This window comes from Phyllostomus hastatus, unplaced genomic scaffold (assembly GCF_019186645.2).
Source record: "Phyllostomus hastatus isolate PE091 unplaced genomic scaffold, TTU_PhHast_1.1 phas_contig_196, whole genome shotgun sequence".
Taxonomy (NCBI): domain Eukaryota; kingdom Metazoa; phylum Chordata; class Mammalia; order Chiroptera; family Phyllostomidae; genus Phyllostomus; species Phyllostomus hastatus.
The window spans coordinates 2,304,505-2,321,207 of NW_025333709.1; the positions used below are offsets into that span (position 1 = coordinate 2,304,505).

Sequence of the window (16,703 nt, forward strand, 5' to 3'; positions counted from 1 at the left end):
GGGCCCACGGACACACTTGAGCAATGTGGCCGGGCTCTGCAGGTGTGTGTGTGTGTGTGTTTGTGTGTGTGTGTGAGAAAGGCCCCGGCCTTCACGGTGCCAAAGACTGAGGGCTCACCCCTGGGGCCGGGCCACTCCGGTCTCGGTTCACACCCTGCCCACCCTGGGGCTCTGCGGCACCACAATCTCACGACAGGGTGGGGGTGGGGGGCTCCTCGGTGCCTGGAGCTGGGGGCCGCTGCGGCCGAGGACTCTGTGCCTCCCTGTGCTCCCGGGGGTGGGGGCTGGGAACTGGGGTCTGCCTTTCAAGGCCCCCGTCCCTGGGCCTGCGAGCCCCGGAGCTGAGCTCTGCTGTGAGACCCCCCGTGCTGAGTGGGGCTTCCGGAACAGCGCCCAGGGGCCGGGACAGCACCCGGGCCCCCGCAGCACCAGGGGCCTCGCCTCGGTGCTGCCCTCGGAGGGGTCCTCTCTGCCGCCAGGCTGCCCAGGTCGACGGTGGACCTGAGCCACAGCCAGGGATTACGGCCCAGGTCAGCAGTGCCCAGACCCTCACGCTCCGGGTGGACTCAGCTGTGTGCGCTGGAAGCTGTGTCGAAGGGCAGCCCCTCCGGGCTGGGACCTTGTTTGGAGACAGGATCTTTGTAGACGGGACTGGGGAACACCAGGCCGAGCTGGCACAGGGTGGGCCCTAATCCGACGGCTACTGCCTTCACAGGGGCAGGGCGGTGAGGGCAGTGTGGACAGGGAGACACAGACCCGGGGAGGGGCCCTGCGCGGTGACGGAGGTGCAGACTGGACTGAGGCTGGCACAAGCCCCAGAAGAGTGGTCACCGGTCCCCTCCAGAGCCGGCCAGGAGGCGCCGCCCCCAGGGGCTGGGCCCTCCGGACACCTGGGCCTCAGACTCTGGCCCCCAGGGCTGGCAGAGTCGACGGGATTGTCTCCTTCCTTGGGGGACGGGGCAGGGCATCAGGTTCTGCAGGAGTGGGAGTGGGAGATGCCACGGGGCCTGCAGGGGAGACAGGAGGACCCCGCCTGCATCTCCACGGCTCTGTGCCGATCGCCCCGTGGCGTCTGCGGGATCCTGCGTGTCTCGGCGTGCGTGCGGGGAGGGACTGCCAACCGAGCTGCCCGGGGGGGCAGAGCGCAGAGTCCGAGATCCGGGCTCGGCAGACTCGCCGGCCCAGCTCCCGCGCGGGGCTGGGTGCTGAAGTCCAGTCCCGACAAACTCACTCGAGCTCGGGAGATTCCGAAACGGGCGATGCCAGCACGCCCCTCCCCCAGCCCCGCTCCGGAATCCCAGCGCCCCGCCCCCGCTCCTGAACTCTCGGCACGGCGCCCCGCTCGCCCACGCGCCCACACCCGACCGCGCGAGTCACGGCCTCCCACACAGCTCCCTGGCAGCGCTCCCCTCAGCGTGCTGGCCGCCTCCACGCCCCGCGGGCTCACCGGCCCACTCAGCCCCCGGGCTGCGGGGCCCAGGCCGGACTCCCCGGCGGGCCGGGTGCTGCCCTCTCTCCAAGCCCCTCACCCGGGGCCGTCCTCTCCGCCAGAGCTCACAAAGACGGTCCCTGGACAAACCCCACGTCCCCTTCTCAGACACAGCCAACGACCCCTCCAAGAGGCTCTGCCGTGCCGGGGCCGGTCCAGCCACACGCTCCACGGGTGCCGGCCTCCCTGCCGCCTGGCCGTGCTCAGCGGGCAGCGGGCCCCCCCGGGGCTCCCCCAGGACTCCGCTGCACGGAGCGCTGCGCTCTCAGCACCTCCCAGGGGGCCGCTCGGAGCACCACCTCCCCGCCCCTCCTCCCTCTTTCTTTTCCTCCACAGGACGCCTCCCCACCCGGCATTAGAATGGTCACTGGGCATTTACTCGCTCGTGGTCTGTCCCACACACCGGAATGTCCACTCCCCGTCCAGCTTCTTCCCCACTGAGCCCCCCCGCGCACCCCAGGGGCCACAAAAACCCCTGTGAAATGAGTGATTACGTGAACCCCTTCCTCGGGCCCGAGCGCGGCCTGGCAGCGCGGGCGGGGCCTGGGCAGGGGACAGGATTGTCACCCGGGAGGCAGGCGGCGAGGAAGAGAGGCGGCCTGCGAGCGGGAAGGAGAAGGGATGGGAGGCCAAGCAGGCGCTCTGTGGGCCGACATTCGGGAACACGGGGAAGAGGCCCGCTGGGCTGGGGCCGGAACCACGTGTCCCTGAAACCGCGCGCACACGGGGCCAGCCGCTCCCGCCCGCACGGCGGGGCGGCACTGCTCCCTCTGAGTTCGCCCCGCCTCCTCCGCTTCCCCGCGCACCGCTCCCCCCCCCCCCGGGGTCCAGGAAAGGGTCCCCCTCAAGCCCCTCCTCCTGCCCCTTCAGGCCACTGCCACCAGGCCGGCGCGCAGGCCGGCGAGTACTGGGGGACCGGAAGTGAGCAACCACCTGCCTTTCTTAAGAGGAACTGGTGAGGCGTTCGGCGAACGCTGCCATCTGCTCAGCGGGGTGGTAGACGAACCGGGTCCCCCGGCGCCCTGCGCTGTCGGTCGGGCTTGAGTCGGAGCCACGGGGAGCCACGCTGCAGTGACAGTCTCCGCGTCCCCGCCGCAGGAGAGCCTCTGGGGGCGCCTGCTCGGCGCACACGGACCCTGGCCCCAGCAGCCCTCCCCCGGGCGCCCCCTAGAGCAGCGCGCACTCTGTGGGGCGCATCGCCTCCGCCAGAGTGTACGAGCGGCGGTGCGCGCACGACCCCGCGCGGGCCAGAGACGGTGCGGTGACGGCCCGCAGGCCGCGGCTGAGAGGACAACGTGCTCATCACGTTGCAGTTCTCAAAAGGACACGTGCCCTGGGATGATGTGCGCATGTCCTGGTCTCTAGGAGACCGGGTGAGAGGGACAACGTCTCCACCCCGCGCTCAACAGGTTAGGAAAGGAGCACCTGGAAGGACGTATGCGTGCGGACGGACGGACAGACAGACGAGGGCGCGGGCGGGGAGCCACAGAGCAAACGGGGCCAGGGGAGCTGAGTAAAGGTCACACAGGCGTCCTTGGCTGCTTTTCAGCTGCTCGCTAAGTAGTAAATTAGATGAAAATTAAACAAATAGATGCTGAGGGCGGCGGAGGCGGCCAGCACAGGCCGAGGAGCGCCGCGTGGGCGTCTCCTGGACGCATGCGCCCTGAGCCCGGCACCTCCGCCCCTTGGTGAGCCCCCGCACTGCCTGAGGCGGTGGAGCCCACGCACCCCAACGTGGAAGTGACTCACACGCCCCCCGAGGGAATAAACCGGGGTGCAGAATTCCCCCATGGAATTCTGCAGAGAACGCGACGCCCAGTCGGGAACACTCCGCGCTGCGGCGGGGACCGGGACGAGTCTCGGACACAACGTCGCACCCCCAGGTCAGACGCTAACTAGCCGGAGTGGCCGGTCAGAGCAGGGGGCGGGACTCGGGGGTGACTGGCAGCGGCCCTGGGGCCGCTGGGAGCTGTCACTATCCTGTGTGGACCCTGTGTGCTCGGTTTGGGGTCCCACCCTGTGCTGAACTTCGGGCCTCTTGCCGCGCACGGGGCACACTGGGCCGGCGGAGAAGTCTGTTCGGTTCGCCCACGCGCTGCCGAGGGGGGCGCGCTCCCTCGTCTTGAACTTCCGTTGAAACCCTCGTTAGAATGCATTGTGACAGCTGTCCTATCAGCACGCGTTTGTTTTTTTTTTAAGTATCAAAATGGGTGCATTTTTGTGCAGAGATTTTAATGCTGGAGATGGAAGAAAATTCGCAACATTTTCGGCACATGATGCTTTATGATTCCAAGAAAGGCAAAAACGCAACTGAAGCGCAGAAAGAGACGTGCACAGTGTGTGGATAAGGTGCTGTGACGGATCACACGTGTCGAACGTGGTTTGTGAAGTTTCCTGCTGGAGATTCCCACTGGCTGAGGGTCCACGGCCGGGGGACCAGGTGAGGCCGACCCCAGTCACGTGGAGACATTAATTGAGATCAGCGTCGCACCAGGTGGGAGAGACCCCGAGACACTCAAAATATCCAAATCAGTAAAGTTATGGGTGAAAATGAAAAATGTGTCTTTCATTCTACAGAAAAAAACTAAACGAACGTCTTTGGCCAACCCAGTATTTAAAAAAAAAAAAAAAAAAAAGCTAAAAAACGAGGCAGTCCAAAAGAAAAGGCTCCTATATACATTTTTAAATGAAAAACCAATTCGGTATTTCATCGGCAGGCACTAGGCCGGAGGGACGCGAAGATGAGGAGAATGTTCCGGGGCCCTGGGAAGTGCGGCATCCGTGGCAGGAGCCCGTGGCAGCGCCCAGGGGCTGGGCCGGGAGGGCCAGGCCCCTGCAGGGCTCACTCGCACCCTGGGGCGGGCCCGGGCCCAGTCCTCAGAGGCGGACGGTGGGAGCCTGCGGTGTCAGGAGACCAGCTGAACCAAGGGCTGGCACGCAGAAAACCTGCCGCCAGGAGCCGACACCTGCCGCCCCAGGAGCACCTAGATACGGGCGCCCCCACCCCGGGTCTCCAGCCCCAGCTGGGCGGCAGTGAAACCCAGCAGCCACCATCCCTGCGGCTGCCGAGAGGGCCCGGGCTCACCTCACCCCGGAGGCCAGCCCCACCTCGGGTCCAAGGAGCCGCACCCCTGGCAGTGGCGTGAGGGGCTGAGCAGATTCCCACGAGCCGTCCCCAGCCCCACACCCCGGCGGGAGGGCAGGCGAGCAGCCCTGTCCGCGGTCCTCCCCCAGGGCGGCCGCCGTCTCAGCCCTGGGTGCCCGGCCCACAGAGCTGGGTGCCAACCCTGCACCCCCTGAGACCCAGATTCTGGGCTGGGGCACCACGTGAGGGGCTTGCGCCCACCTAGGGGCAAAGCTGGCCCCAGGGCAGCCCCCTGCCGTCAGGCCCCTGCCCCGCCCCGACCTGGTGGGGCCCAGCGTGGGCAGCAAGCCACGTGGAAATCGGGCCCAGGCAGCCTGGCTCCGGAAGTTTCAGACGGGACCCGCCCGTGTGCCTCTGCCCAGCACTGACCCTCTCGCCTGGGAACTCTGCTGAAAACTAAGGAGGAAAAACAAAAACCGACGGCCCAGGACTGACGCGGGCCCTGCGGCGGAGGGGAACTTCCGGTCGGCGTCCTCAGATCCGAGGAGGGCCAGCCCGGACCCGGCCGGGTTCCCTCGGCGAGACCCCGCCTGGGCCCCGGAACCCCCGTGGCCAGGGGCTTTCACGTCCGCGGCTTGTCCCGGGGGGCCGGTGGGCGCTCTCACGGACGAAGCCCCGAGACTCTACCTCCCCGAACAGCGTGGCCGGCGGGCACCAGGGCCAGCACGCCGCCGAAGGGCGCATGCAGAGAACAGCAGCTTCAGGAGCGGGGCGCACGCCGAGGCCACTGCACCTTGGAGCCAGAATGGGCTGGAGTGCTCTGTGGGCCTCCCAGAGGGGCGGAAACCCCCGGGTCTCACGCTCCGGGAGGGGACCAAGCTCCCACCAACCATGAGGACAGAGCTGCTGTGGCCTGGCTGGGGCAGGGGGGCGGGGGGGGGGCGGGGTGCGGGCGGGCCTCCCAGCACAGGGGCTCTGAGCTGTGCCCTTCCAGTGCAGGCCGGTTCCTTCGACAGACAGCCTGCGCTTACCCCGGGGGAGGGGTGAATGGGGTGCCTGGCAGAGGGCCCCGCAAGGAGGCCTGTGTGGGGTGAGTCAGGCTGTGGGAGGCGCCCGGAGGGCGGGCCCCCGTGCAACGCCCGGGTTTATAGCAGCGGCCCGGGTGCCGGGCGCATTGGAGCGCCAGCCACTGAGCCAGCAGCATGCTCCCCGCGCTGCTTCTGCTGCCCAGCCTCCTGGGGGCCGCGCTGGCCAGCCCCGTGCAGGGCGCCCGGGAGTGCGCGCGGGGCGCTGCCGTGTGGTGTCAGGACCTGCAGGCGGCGACGGAGTGCGGGGCCGTGGGGCACTGCCGGAGCGCCGTCTGGGGCAAGCCCCCGGCCAGGTCCCTGTCCTGTGACCTGTGCCTGGATGTGGTGGCCGCCGGCAGCAACGGGCTGAACCCCAATGCCACAGAGACGGACGTCCTGGCTCTGGTGACGAAGACCTGTGAGTGGCTTCCCAGCCAGGACTCCTCGGCCAAATGCAAGGAGATGACGGACGTCCACAGCCCGGCCATCCTGGACATGCTGCGGGGGGACCCGGGCCGCGCCCCGGCCCAGGTGTGCACCGCGCTCACCCTCTGCCAGCCGCTGCAGAGGGTCCCGGCCACCCCGGGGTCACCCTCCGAGGAGGACACATCCGAGGTGGTGGCCCCGTTCACGGCCGGCGGGCCCGTCGGCCCCCACCCCCTGCAGACTCCTGAGGACACCGTGTGCCGGGACTGCGTCCAGATGGTCGCCCGGCTCCAAGACGCCGTTGGGTCCAACATGTCCAGCCTGGCAGAAGTGACCACCCAGGAGCAGTGCAAGCCCCTGGGGCCGGGCCTGGATCTCATGTGCAAGAACTACATCCTTCACTTCCTCGCCCCTGCTGAGCACATGCTGAGGCTCGTCCTGCCCGAGGAGACCTGCGAGAGGGGGGGCTTCTGCGAGGAGGTGCGGGGGCCCGCTGCGGACTCGGTCCCTTCCCTGGAGCCGCTGTCCGCCAGGGAGAGGGACCAGCTGCTGATGAAGGCCGGCCTGACCTGCGAGGTGTGCCTGCAGGTGGTCCAGGAGCTGGACCAGTGGCTGGACTCCGACAGCACGGAGGCCCTGATCCGCCGAGGCCTGGAGCGCGTGTGCTCGGTGATGCCCACGTCCATCGTGAAGCAGTGCGTCACCATGGTGGACACCTACAGCCCCGCCCTGGTGCAGTTCGTGACCAAGGTGCCCCCGGAGGAGGTGTGCAGGACCATCCGGCTCTGCAGCCCCCAGCGGCGGCGGGCGCGGGCCATCCACGAGGCCTCCAAACCCACCCTGCCCCTGCTGCTGGACACGGAGAACCAGGGCCACTTCTGCAACGGGTGCCAGAGGCTGCTGGGCGTGTCCACCCGGAACCTGGAGCGCAAGACCACCCAGCGCAACATCCTGAAGGCCTTCAAGGGCGGCTGCACCATCCTGCCGCTGCCCTACATGATCCAGTGCCGCCGCTTCGTGGACGAGTACGAGCCCGTGCTCCTCTCGACCCTCAGGGAGGTGATGGACCCCCTCAGCCTGTGCACGAAGGTGGGCGCCTGCCACGCCTCCAGGACCCCGCTGCTGGGCACCGACCAGTGCGTCATGGGTCCCAGCTTCTGGTGCTCGAACCAGGACGCGGCCGAGATGTGCAACGCCGTGGAGCACTGCCAGCGCCACACGTGGAAGGTGGCGCCCTTCCACACCGGGGAGCACGAGTGACCGTGGCCGCCAGCGACCCCCGGGGGGCCCTCCTCTCCTCGGCTCCCGCAGGGACCCTCCGAGGTGGGCGCTGTTCCCACTCCCACGTCACAGACGAGAACTGAGGTTCTGGGTGTGGCACCTGCCAGCGCCGAAGTCCCCGATCTCCATCTGGGCAGCGGCGCCGTGCGGCTCTGCCCGTGTGAGTGTCCCCCCCCCCCGCCCCCCCGGACTGGAACCGACGGCTAGGCATGGCCCCACCCCCACCCGCCGCCCCCAGCCTCCATCACCCTGACGGTGCTGACGGGTGGGGGCCTATCGCGGCCTCTGCTGCCCTTCCGTGCTCTGCTGGGCTGCGAGCCAGGCAGGGCGGAGGGCAGGAGAGGGCAGCCATCCTGGGTGGGGTCCCTCTTGGCCAACAGCTGGGGGTGCAACTGGGTCTCATCCACAGCCACCGTCACTTGGCTCAGGACAAAGCTTCGCAACCCAGGGTCCCGGGGGCGGCCCCAAAGGGGTGCGACAGGTGTGGGTGTCTATGGGCCTTTCTGGGAGGGGGCTGGGGCCGTGACCACACCCCGCGGGGGTGCCTGAGCTCAGAGCAGGCCTTCCCAGGCCTCTGCCCACCCCGGGGCCCCCAGACACCCCTCTGCCAACTGTCACGGGCAGAGGGAAAGCTGGCGCCGCCCCTAAACAAGGAGGACATGCACCCGGGGGCCCGCAGTGGCTTCTGCGCTGTGAGGCCCTTTGGCGCTGAGCACGTCTTCTCACTGTCAGAGCCTCCGCTGTCCGGTCTGCAGGGAAGTGTGAGCAGACCCGTCTCACGGGGACGGGGACACACTTCAAGGGGACGCCCAAGGACTTCTCTCCCAGAGACTCGCCTCCCCCCCTCCCCCCAGTCTGCCGGGGCCAGCGGACCAGCTCGGGGTCCCGGGAAGAGCGTGGCTGTGCACGAGCGGAATAAACCGGAGGGTCCCCAGCGCTGTCTGCCGTGTCCTCATTCTCGGGGGCAGGCGGCCCCCCACGCCGAGCGACCCGGCCCCTTTCTGCCTCGCCCGGTGTCCCCTCCTGGGGCAGCCTTCCCTGGAGCCCCCCCCCGACCTGGTTCACGTCATCCGTCTCCCTGGTACACCGTGAGCCCCCGGGGATGGCGCAGGGCACGACCCCCCGGTGTCTCGTGCCTGGCACAGGGCTGGCACACAGTAGGTGCTCAAGCATGAGGCCTGGCCGGGTGAGGCCTAGCAGCTGCCTTCAGGCGAGCCCTGTGGAATGAGAGGAGAGGTGCCCGGCCTGAGTGGGCAGGGACCTGAGTGGGTGCTGTTTTCCAAGATGCCACACCTGAGCTCTTAGGTAAACACCCCGGGCCCCGGCCGCTGCCCCAGAAAGACAGGTGTGCCCAGCCTGAGCTCCGGATTCCGCGGTGCCGTGCACGCGGGCTGGCCTGGGCCCACCGGTCGGCCCTGTGAGCACGGCACAGGGCTGGCGACCAGGCCGCCCCCAACCGGAGGCCCCCTGGGGCCACGGGCAGGCGGCTGTGCGTCGGACCCCGAAGCACAGGTGTCTAGGGGTGGACGGGCTTGTACACCCGTGGACTGGGCCCCCGCCACGGTCCCCAGGACTGGCCCCGGAGGCTGTCCGTCTGCCAGCCGCGTCCCCTCTGTGACAGGATGGAGCTGCAGCCCCACCTCCGGCCCCGTCTGCGGGACACCTGCTGACAGCTGCGTGACAGGGCGGTTTCCCGGGGTGCCACGGGTCGTACACGGCTGGCCCGTGGGAGGCCAGGAGGGGGCACCAGGTCTCACAGGTGACCCATCCGCGCAGAGCTGAGATGCTCTCGGGCGCCCGCCATCCTGAGCTGGCCCACCTGCCCCAAACCCGAGCCACCTGTGGTGGGCAGTGGGTCTCCCCACGCCCCCTCCCTCTGTCCACGCCGCCCCAGGCCTGGGAACCAGCTGACGGCATGTGAGCCCAGCCAGGGCTCCCCCTGTGTCGTCGTCCAGGGACAGTGGCCGCCGGTCACCTCCAGAGGGCTTCCCACGTGCCCCGGCTGGGCCCTGCCCCCAGGACTCTGCTGGACTCCGGAGGACGGCTTGCCCTCCGCAGCCACCATGACAATGAGGCCATTCTGGCCGGCGGCACCCTGTCGGCCCAGCACGGTGGCCCTGGGAGGGTGTGGCTCTCGGACACCCCTCCCTCCAGTTTCTCCAGGCCCCGAGCCCCGAGCTGCTCATGCAAGACCCCAGAATTCGTGGGTGCGCACAGCTGGGTGACAAGGCTGTGTAAGGTCCTCCTCCCGCCGAACCCAGCAGGCCGGGAGGCTAGGCCTGCCCCCGCGCCACCACCCTGGGACTTCCGCGGACAGGACTGTCCGGCTGGACAGAATGCAGTGTCCCCACGGCCTCCCAGCAACCCCCCAGTGGCTCGGGGCCCTGGACATTCCTTCCTGGTTCTCACCCGGCCCAGAAGGGGCCGTGACGGCTCTGGTGTCACGCTCCGGTGGGGAGGGGCCGCGACCCGGGGAGCCACCTGCAGGATGGGGAGAGTCGTGCCAGGGGAAAGTCTCGCCACGCCCAAACCAGTCTCTCAGGCCGGCCTCCCCACGGCGGGACCAGACCAGGCAACTGCAGGCACAGAGGAGGGGGACGGGCCCCCCAACGGGCTGTCTGCTCAGACGTCCCCGGCCCGTGGACCCAGAGAGAGGCTGCGTGCGTTGTCCAAAGCCACGCAGGGCGGTCACTGCACAGCTATCCAGGGGCAGGGGTCGGGGGCACCGGACGAAACGGCAAGTACAGGCCCCTCCTCGGCTGAGGCGGCTGTAGGTGGTTCGGGTTTCAAGGAATCTGGAACGTGAGCTAATGAAGGAGGCCAGGGAGGGGTCGCCTGCAGCCCTGGGGGCTCCGCCCACGCAGGGCCCCACCTCAGCCCACGGGGCCAAGGTCAGGGGCAGGGCAGGTCTGTGGCGCCCTCCTGCCATCCTGCACCCACACAGGGAGACACGGCGCCCAGCCGGCCCTACAGGAAGAGGGGGGCAGGGAGCCACAGGGAGCAAGGGCCTCACACACTGACTTTATCGTTTTTTAAACTGACTTTTAAAGGATTTTATTTATTTGTTTTTAGAGGCGGGGGAAGGAGGGAGAAAGAGAGGGAGAGAAACACTGAGGTGAGAGAGAAACATCTATCGGCTGCCTCTCACCCTTCCCACACGCCCGGGGCCTCGCCCGCCCTCCCCCAGCGCTGGCCGGGTGCCCACGCCTCCTGAGACTGGAGAGGGCTGCTCCCTCCCCGGCTCCTCCAGGCCTGGCAGCGGCCTGAGGGCGGCCACACAGGGAGCGGAGGTCGAAGGTCACACCCTGGAAGAGCGGGCACCTCCAAAAGTGGCCCCCACCCATAACCGCCACCTCCCCCCGGCAGAGCTCAGGCCGCAGGCTCAGAAACAGCTAGTGACCCACCTACGGTCACTCGTCAATGGCTGAGCCGGGACAGGGGGCAGCATTAGGAGCCTGTCACTCTCCCACACCCTAACAGCCCCCAGGGCCCCCCAAACAAAACAGCACCAACAGCACGCTCAAACCGGCAATGCACCTGGCCCCGCGCTGAGCAGACTCTCCCAAGACCCTCCCGCAGCAGTGCCCCCCCTCTGCAGATCAGGGGACCGGGGCTCGGGGCAACTCGCCCACTGCCTGGCACCGGCTAACCCCCAGGAGCCTCCCCCAGCCCCACGCCACTCTGCCACCTGCACGCCCACCAGATCCTGCTCATCCGCGCACAGGTTCACGGCTCCATCCTTCAGAGCACACTCAGGCGAGGCTCGTTACATAACCGAAAACAAAGACAGTTGTTCACGAGTCTTCCACCCAGGGAGTTCTGCCGAAATGCAGCGAGCCCCCAGGGCTTCAGTGCAAAGGGCGGGAGGCCGCAGGGAAAGGTGTGGGGGTGCAGAATCGGAGTGGGGGAGTGCGAGGTGTTCCGGGTCCCACGCAGACCCAGCCCCTCCGGGGACCACTGGAACCGGGCTCTGCACTCCACAGGGTCCAGGAGGGCCAGGGGGAGGGGGCTTTGTGGTCTTCCTGGTCCAGTGCCCCCTGCCCCCTCGTTCTGCCCAGCCGGCTGCCTGACCGTGCCTCCCTCCACCCGAGACTGCATCCTCCCTGCCCCTCCGCATGCGGCAGCCACGTGACTGCTCCCTGCCCCACGGCCACGCACAGGAGGCCTGCCTGGCCGGCACCTCCGACTCAGCAGCCCGGGCCCCACATCCTCTGCTCACTTTGCACGTCACCGCTCCACACCTCCCAGGTCTGGGCCCCTCCAGGCTCCCCACACCTCCGTGTCTCTGCGCACGACGTCTCCTCTGCCTAGAACGCCTCTGCCCTGCCCGTCAGCCTGGAAAACTCCTCTTCATCCTTCAAAGCCCAGTTCAGACGCCGCCTCCTCCGAAACGCCCACTCACCCAACCCTGCGGGCTCCTCAGCACTAGGCACTGGCCACCGCCTCCGCCTCCCAACTCCGGCAAGGTCGGTCCCCTTCGCAGCCAGCTCTGAGGCCCAGCAAAGGGCTCCGACGCTCAAGAAATGTTTACAGAATTCAATAATCTGAAACTGTCTCTTAATATCTTAGGTCAGTGTTGGTATCCCAGTCAGGCCCCCGCCCTTGACCAGAGACACGGAGACGGCTGGAGGGCCACTGTCCTGGGTGCCTTCACGCCCTGTGTGGTCAGCGCAGCAACAGGCCCTAATGTGGTCGCGCCCTACGGCCTGGAGCTTGGGTGCAGGCTACCTCACGGGCAAGGGGGACTTTGCTGACGTTACTCAGTTAAGAGCTTCGAGACCGCAGGGTCCTTGAGAGGGAGAAGCTTCCGGGCTCTGGCCACAGAAAGAGTGGGAAAGCGAAAGGGCCAGAGAGGGTGAGCCCCCAGGGCTGTGAAGGTGCAGGGTGGGCTGGGAGCCGGGGAATGGGGCAGGTCGGGGGTGGGGGTGGGGGTGGGGTTGGAGGCGGGGAGAAGCAAGGGAAGGGTTTTCCCCTGGAGTCCAGGGACGGGAGGCCACCCAGTCACCCTTGATTCTGGCTGTGAGACCCACGTGAGACTCCTGCCGCCCAGACCGTGTGTGATGATGAACCTGCGTTGTGTGAAGCCGCTGAGTATACGGTGACTTGTTACATAGCAAGAGAAAATGAGCGCGCCCCGCGCTCCAGCTGGCTGCTTACCCCGGGGTCCCCCACACCCTGGGCGCTTCCTTTCCCCGGCTCCACCCACCTCTCTCTGCCTGGTGAGCTTCTCTTCATCCTTCAGAACCCATTTCCCAGCATGCCCTGCGGTAGGCCTGGCACCACGGCCCCAAGGCGCAGTCGTGTCCCACGGCACACACCCTGGGGGGCGCCATCCTGGGTTCTCCGTCCTCCCAGGGCTGCGGCGATCCCGGACGCCGGGCGCCCGGGCTGTGCTCGTTCCCCCGAATCTCCGACGCCTAAACACAGCACCCCGCACACCGCGGGGCGTCAGGAAGCAGCTGGTCAACGACTCAGGCTTGGGGTGGTCAAGGTCAGGGACGTGTATCCGGTCACGGGACCTATAGGCCAGCAGCCCCCCCTTGCCTTGCTGCCCCAGCTGCCCCCTGGCTGGAGGTGCAGCTGCCCAGGAAGGGAGGCAGGTCCCCTCGCATTTATCTTAGCTCCTCCCACTAAATGTCTCTGCTCCCCGGCGCCAGGGATGTCGGTCTCCGAGGCGAACCCTCCGCCGCGCACCCTGCAACCGCACATGCCGGGAAGCAAGTCCACGCTGTCGAGGTCATCCTACACCCTGTTCCGAACTTCGTCCCGCGCCCGGTACAACCCTAGGAGCACAGTCAGAGGCGTGGGAACGACGCTCGCCGCGGCTTCCCGCGCACCTTCCCCTCCCCCGCGGGGCTGGCAGGACGCCGGGACCGGAACGCGAGAATCCGATGTCTCCCTCTGCGGAGCATGCGCGACACTGCCACTAAAAATAGGGCCTCCGAAAACACGCAGGGGCGTAGAGAAACGTTTCCTGCACAGTGTTACAGTGGGACTCAAAATGTATAAAACTTGAATCTATTTGCATCTTAGGAAAACTGGCGAGAATATTCATCTCAAACAGTAACAGTGGGCTCACAGGGAGAGCTGTTTTTATACTTCATTTATTTTACAGTTTCCAAAATGTCTATGAGGATCTTGTAAATACTGTAACTTTTTTAAGAAGCTGTTTTTGGGGGGAAGAGTTTTCTGTAGAGGACGCGAGCGGCGCCCTTACCACGCGCCCCTGTAGAAGGGCAGCCTCAGTGCTTACTCAGTGGGCTTCCACTCGCTCAGCGCCCCCCCCTCCCAGCCTGCTCCTGAGCCCCTGCCGCTGCAGGCACAGGAAGCCCCGCCCCAGGAGGGAGAAGCAGGGTCTGGGACAGCCCAGAGCAGGTGCCTGACCCAGGGGAGGGGACACCTGAGCACAGCGTGGGCAGGGGACAGGGGAAGCAGGGCGGGGTCACTGAGGATGCAGCTGCCAAGGCCCGGAGGTAGGGGTGCAGAGGCCCACAGGGTGGTCCCTCCCCAGATGGACGTGGGGGCAGAGCCACAAGCATCAGGTCGTCTGAGATGAGTGTCCGAGAATCGCATCCAAGGAGACGGACCTTGGCGAGACGCCGGCCCAGGGGCCAGAGCAGCGTGGCAGAAGCCCACAGGCTGCCCCTCCCCGCTGCGCCGCTGCCTGCCCTCTCCGAGAAGGGCCGAGGGAGGACTGGGAGGGTCGGGAAGCCACGCCTCGGACGTTCTGAGTGTGGGCTGGGCGGACAGCGTCGCTGCGAGGCAAACCAGAGCCCCCGCAAACCTGGGGCGGGGGCCGCTCAACTCAGAACGGAGGCTCTGCTTAGCGCATGCGCCGCCAGCGCAGATCCCAGGAGCTGGGAGCCCGCGCGATTGCACGCTGTCGTCTTCGCCCAGAGAGCTCTCCCAGGGCCCGGGGCGGCCTTCCGGGCCGCAGGAGCGGGGCCGGGGGAGGAGGCTGCAGGGAGAGGAGGGAGGGAACCACCAACGGTGCACGCCACACGCGTGAGCCCAGGCGGGTGGGCTCCCTAAAGGCAGGTCCCACTCGGGAAGCCTGGACTTGGGCCGGGCCGGGACACAGTGGGCAGGAATGTTCCCATCACCTGCCGAGGCCGGCGGGGCAGCCCCGTCATGCAGCCGCAGGTAAAGAAGGGTCTGGGCGCCCGCTGCACATGGACTGGGCCGGCCGGCAGCATGAATGCTGCCAGTGGAGAGGGTGCGCGCACCTGAGAAGCCTCTGTGGCAGAGGAGACGTGGGAGGCACAGGGTGGGGGCGGGTGGGGGGGTGGGGGAGAGCTGCCCTGGAACAGGGGAACACTGTGGTGCTTGGGGCCCAGAGATGGAGCTTCTTCCAGGACGTCTTCCCTGATTCCCACGTCCTCTACTCGACAGAGTGGGGGTGTCCACGGCTTCCCTGGCCACCTCGGCCCCATCACAGTCAGATGACATGCCATCGCCCTGGGCTGTCTGCTTATCTGTGCCCCTACTGAACTGTGAGCCCCGGGGTCATTTACCATAGCGCACTCAACCCCAGAGCCCAGATGCAGGGGTGGGTGGATGGATGGTGGGTGGATGGGAGGGAAGGGCAAGGGGAGGGAGAGTGTGGGGGGACGTCCCCCGCCAGAGAAGACAGTCAGCACCACCGCCTGGAAGGGGTCCCCAGAGCACGGGCCAGGGAGCCAGGGCCCGATGAAGGGCAGGCATTGGAGTCAGGCGGCAGGGGAGGCTGGAGGGCCGGGCACCCTGGGGGGCATCCCGGAACGTCCTGTGACCCCTCAGCCGCCCAGATCTTGCCCCTACGCATCTTACTGGCACCTCAACGCCTCGGATCCTGACCTCGTCACACTGCTGGTTCAAACTGAGTCATTTATTAAGTGGCGCACACCCTGACAGCCCTGAGGTCAGCCCCTCTCCCAGTCGCCCTCCGCTGGGAGTCCCGTTTGCACCAGCCTCGGCTCTCCGCAGTGACCTCGGCGCAGACACACAGGGCAGCTGCCGGGGGCGGGCGGAGGAGGCAGCTGGGGGGGAAACGGACCCTGGGAGGCGTGGGCGGAGGGGGGCAGCCGGCCCCTGGCTGGCGCCTACTGCGTGCGGGCGTTTGGCGCACGCCGTCTGCTGCCGTCCTCACGACAGCCTGCAATCGGCGTCAGGCTCAGTGAGCGGGCGGGGCCGGGGGGGTCCCCCAGCCAGAAACGCAACCGAGACCCAAGGTCTGGGGCACAGACCCGCAGGGGAGCCCAGGGCCTGCGCCAGCCCAGTGGGGGCGGCACGACAGCCCGAGACTCCGTCTCCAGCGGCCCCCCTTTCTGGGCCACCGGGGGGCTGGGGGGGGGCGGAGGAGTGCTCTCCAAGTTTCCCGTCTGCAGACTGGGGCTGTGAGCACGCGGCCTTGTCTGCCCGCGGCGACCCTGCTCGCCCTGACCCTGTGACCTGCTGCGTGCGACTGCCCAGTGGCCAGGGCTCAGCTCTGGGCACGTCCCCACCCCTGGCTGTCACCGCCTCCGCAGAGAGGGCCTCGATGCTTCCCTTCATCAGCGAACCTCCAGAGGCCCCCGTGGGCTGTGGTTGCACCACCCAAAGGCCTCAGGCTCTGCCTTCGACACTTCCCGCTGGAATTCCGCGTTCGAAAACGAGAGAGGAGCCCTGCCTGGGAGGCTCCGCTGGCTGGTGCGCCGTCCCCACGCACCCAAGCCACCAGTTCGATTCCCGGTCAGGGCACACACCTGGGTTGCAGGTTCGATCCCTGAGGGTCCAGGCGCCTACAGAAGGCAGCCAATCCATGTTTCTCACATCAGTGTCTCTCTCTCTCCTTCTCCCTCCTCCCCCTCCTTCTCTCTCTAAAATCAATACACACACGTTCTTGGGGAAGGATTTTTTTAGAACACCAGAGAGAAGAGCCGCGACGGAAGCAAGCCTGAGGCAAACACCACGGTCTGAACAGGGGCGCCCTGGAGACCCCGAACGCCAGCTCCACGGGGCGCCCACCCCCGGAAACGCTCGGCAGGGCAACAGTAAGATAAAAACCAGGTGAGGCGGGAAAGGCCGCCCGCACGAGCTTCCCCGGGAGGGGTCGGTGCGTCTGCGGCACGTCAGAGACGCGGTAGGTCCTCCCGCAATGAGGCCGGTCCACCTCCTTCCACCTAAGCGCAGGCGCCAACCGTCTGGGACCGAGGAACACCTGCTCACAGGCACCGCCTCTGACCCCTGTGGCCGCTGTTAACTCTCACATTCACGAGTTCCCCCCTCCACCCCCACCCCCGTTTGGTTCGTGCTGGGCTGGACCCACTGGAGGCCCAGCCCCCTGGACATGAGCAGAACCCATCACCGCGCTTGTGGGGCTGGGCTGGCCCTGGGG

General features: G+C 67.4%; 2 protein-coding genes across 2 annotated transcripts in view; one reads left to right on the forward strand and one right to left on the reverse strand.

Moving 5' to 3' along the window:
- Positions 1 to 16,703, reverse strand: part of SORCS2 (sortilin related VPS10 domain containing receptor 2) — a 213,349-nt gene that overhangs the window by 86,320 nt on the left and 110,326 nt on the right. The gene's annotated exons all lie outside the window — the stretch shown is intronic.
- PSAPL1 (prosaposin like 1) lies at positions 5,761 to 7,549 on the forward strand. Its single transcript, XM_045834084.1, has one exon. It carries the CDS (start codon positions 5,777 to 5,779, stop codon positions 7,325 to 7,327), a length of 1,551 nt encoding a protein of 516 aa, XP_045690040.1. The 5' UTR covers positions 5,761 to 5,776; the 3' UTR covers positions 7,328 to 7,549.

Bases quoted from the DNA above. Each gene is read 5' to 3' on its own strand.
- PSAPL1 (XM_045834084.1), top strand. From the start codon at position 5,777: ATGCTCCCCGCGCTGCTTCTGCTGCCCAGCCTCCTGGGGGCCGCGCTG.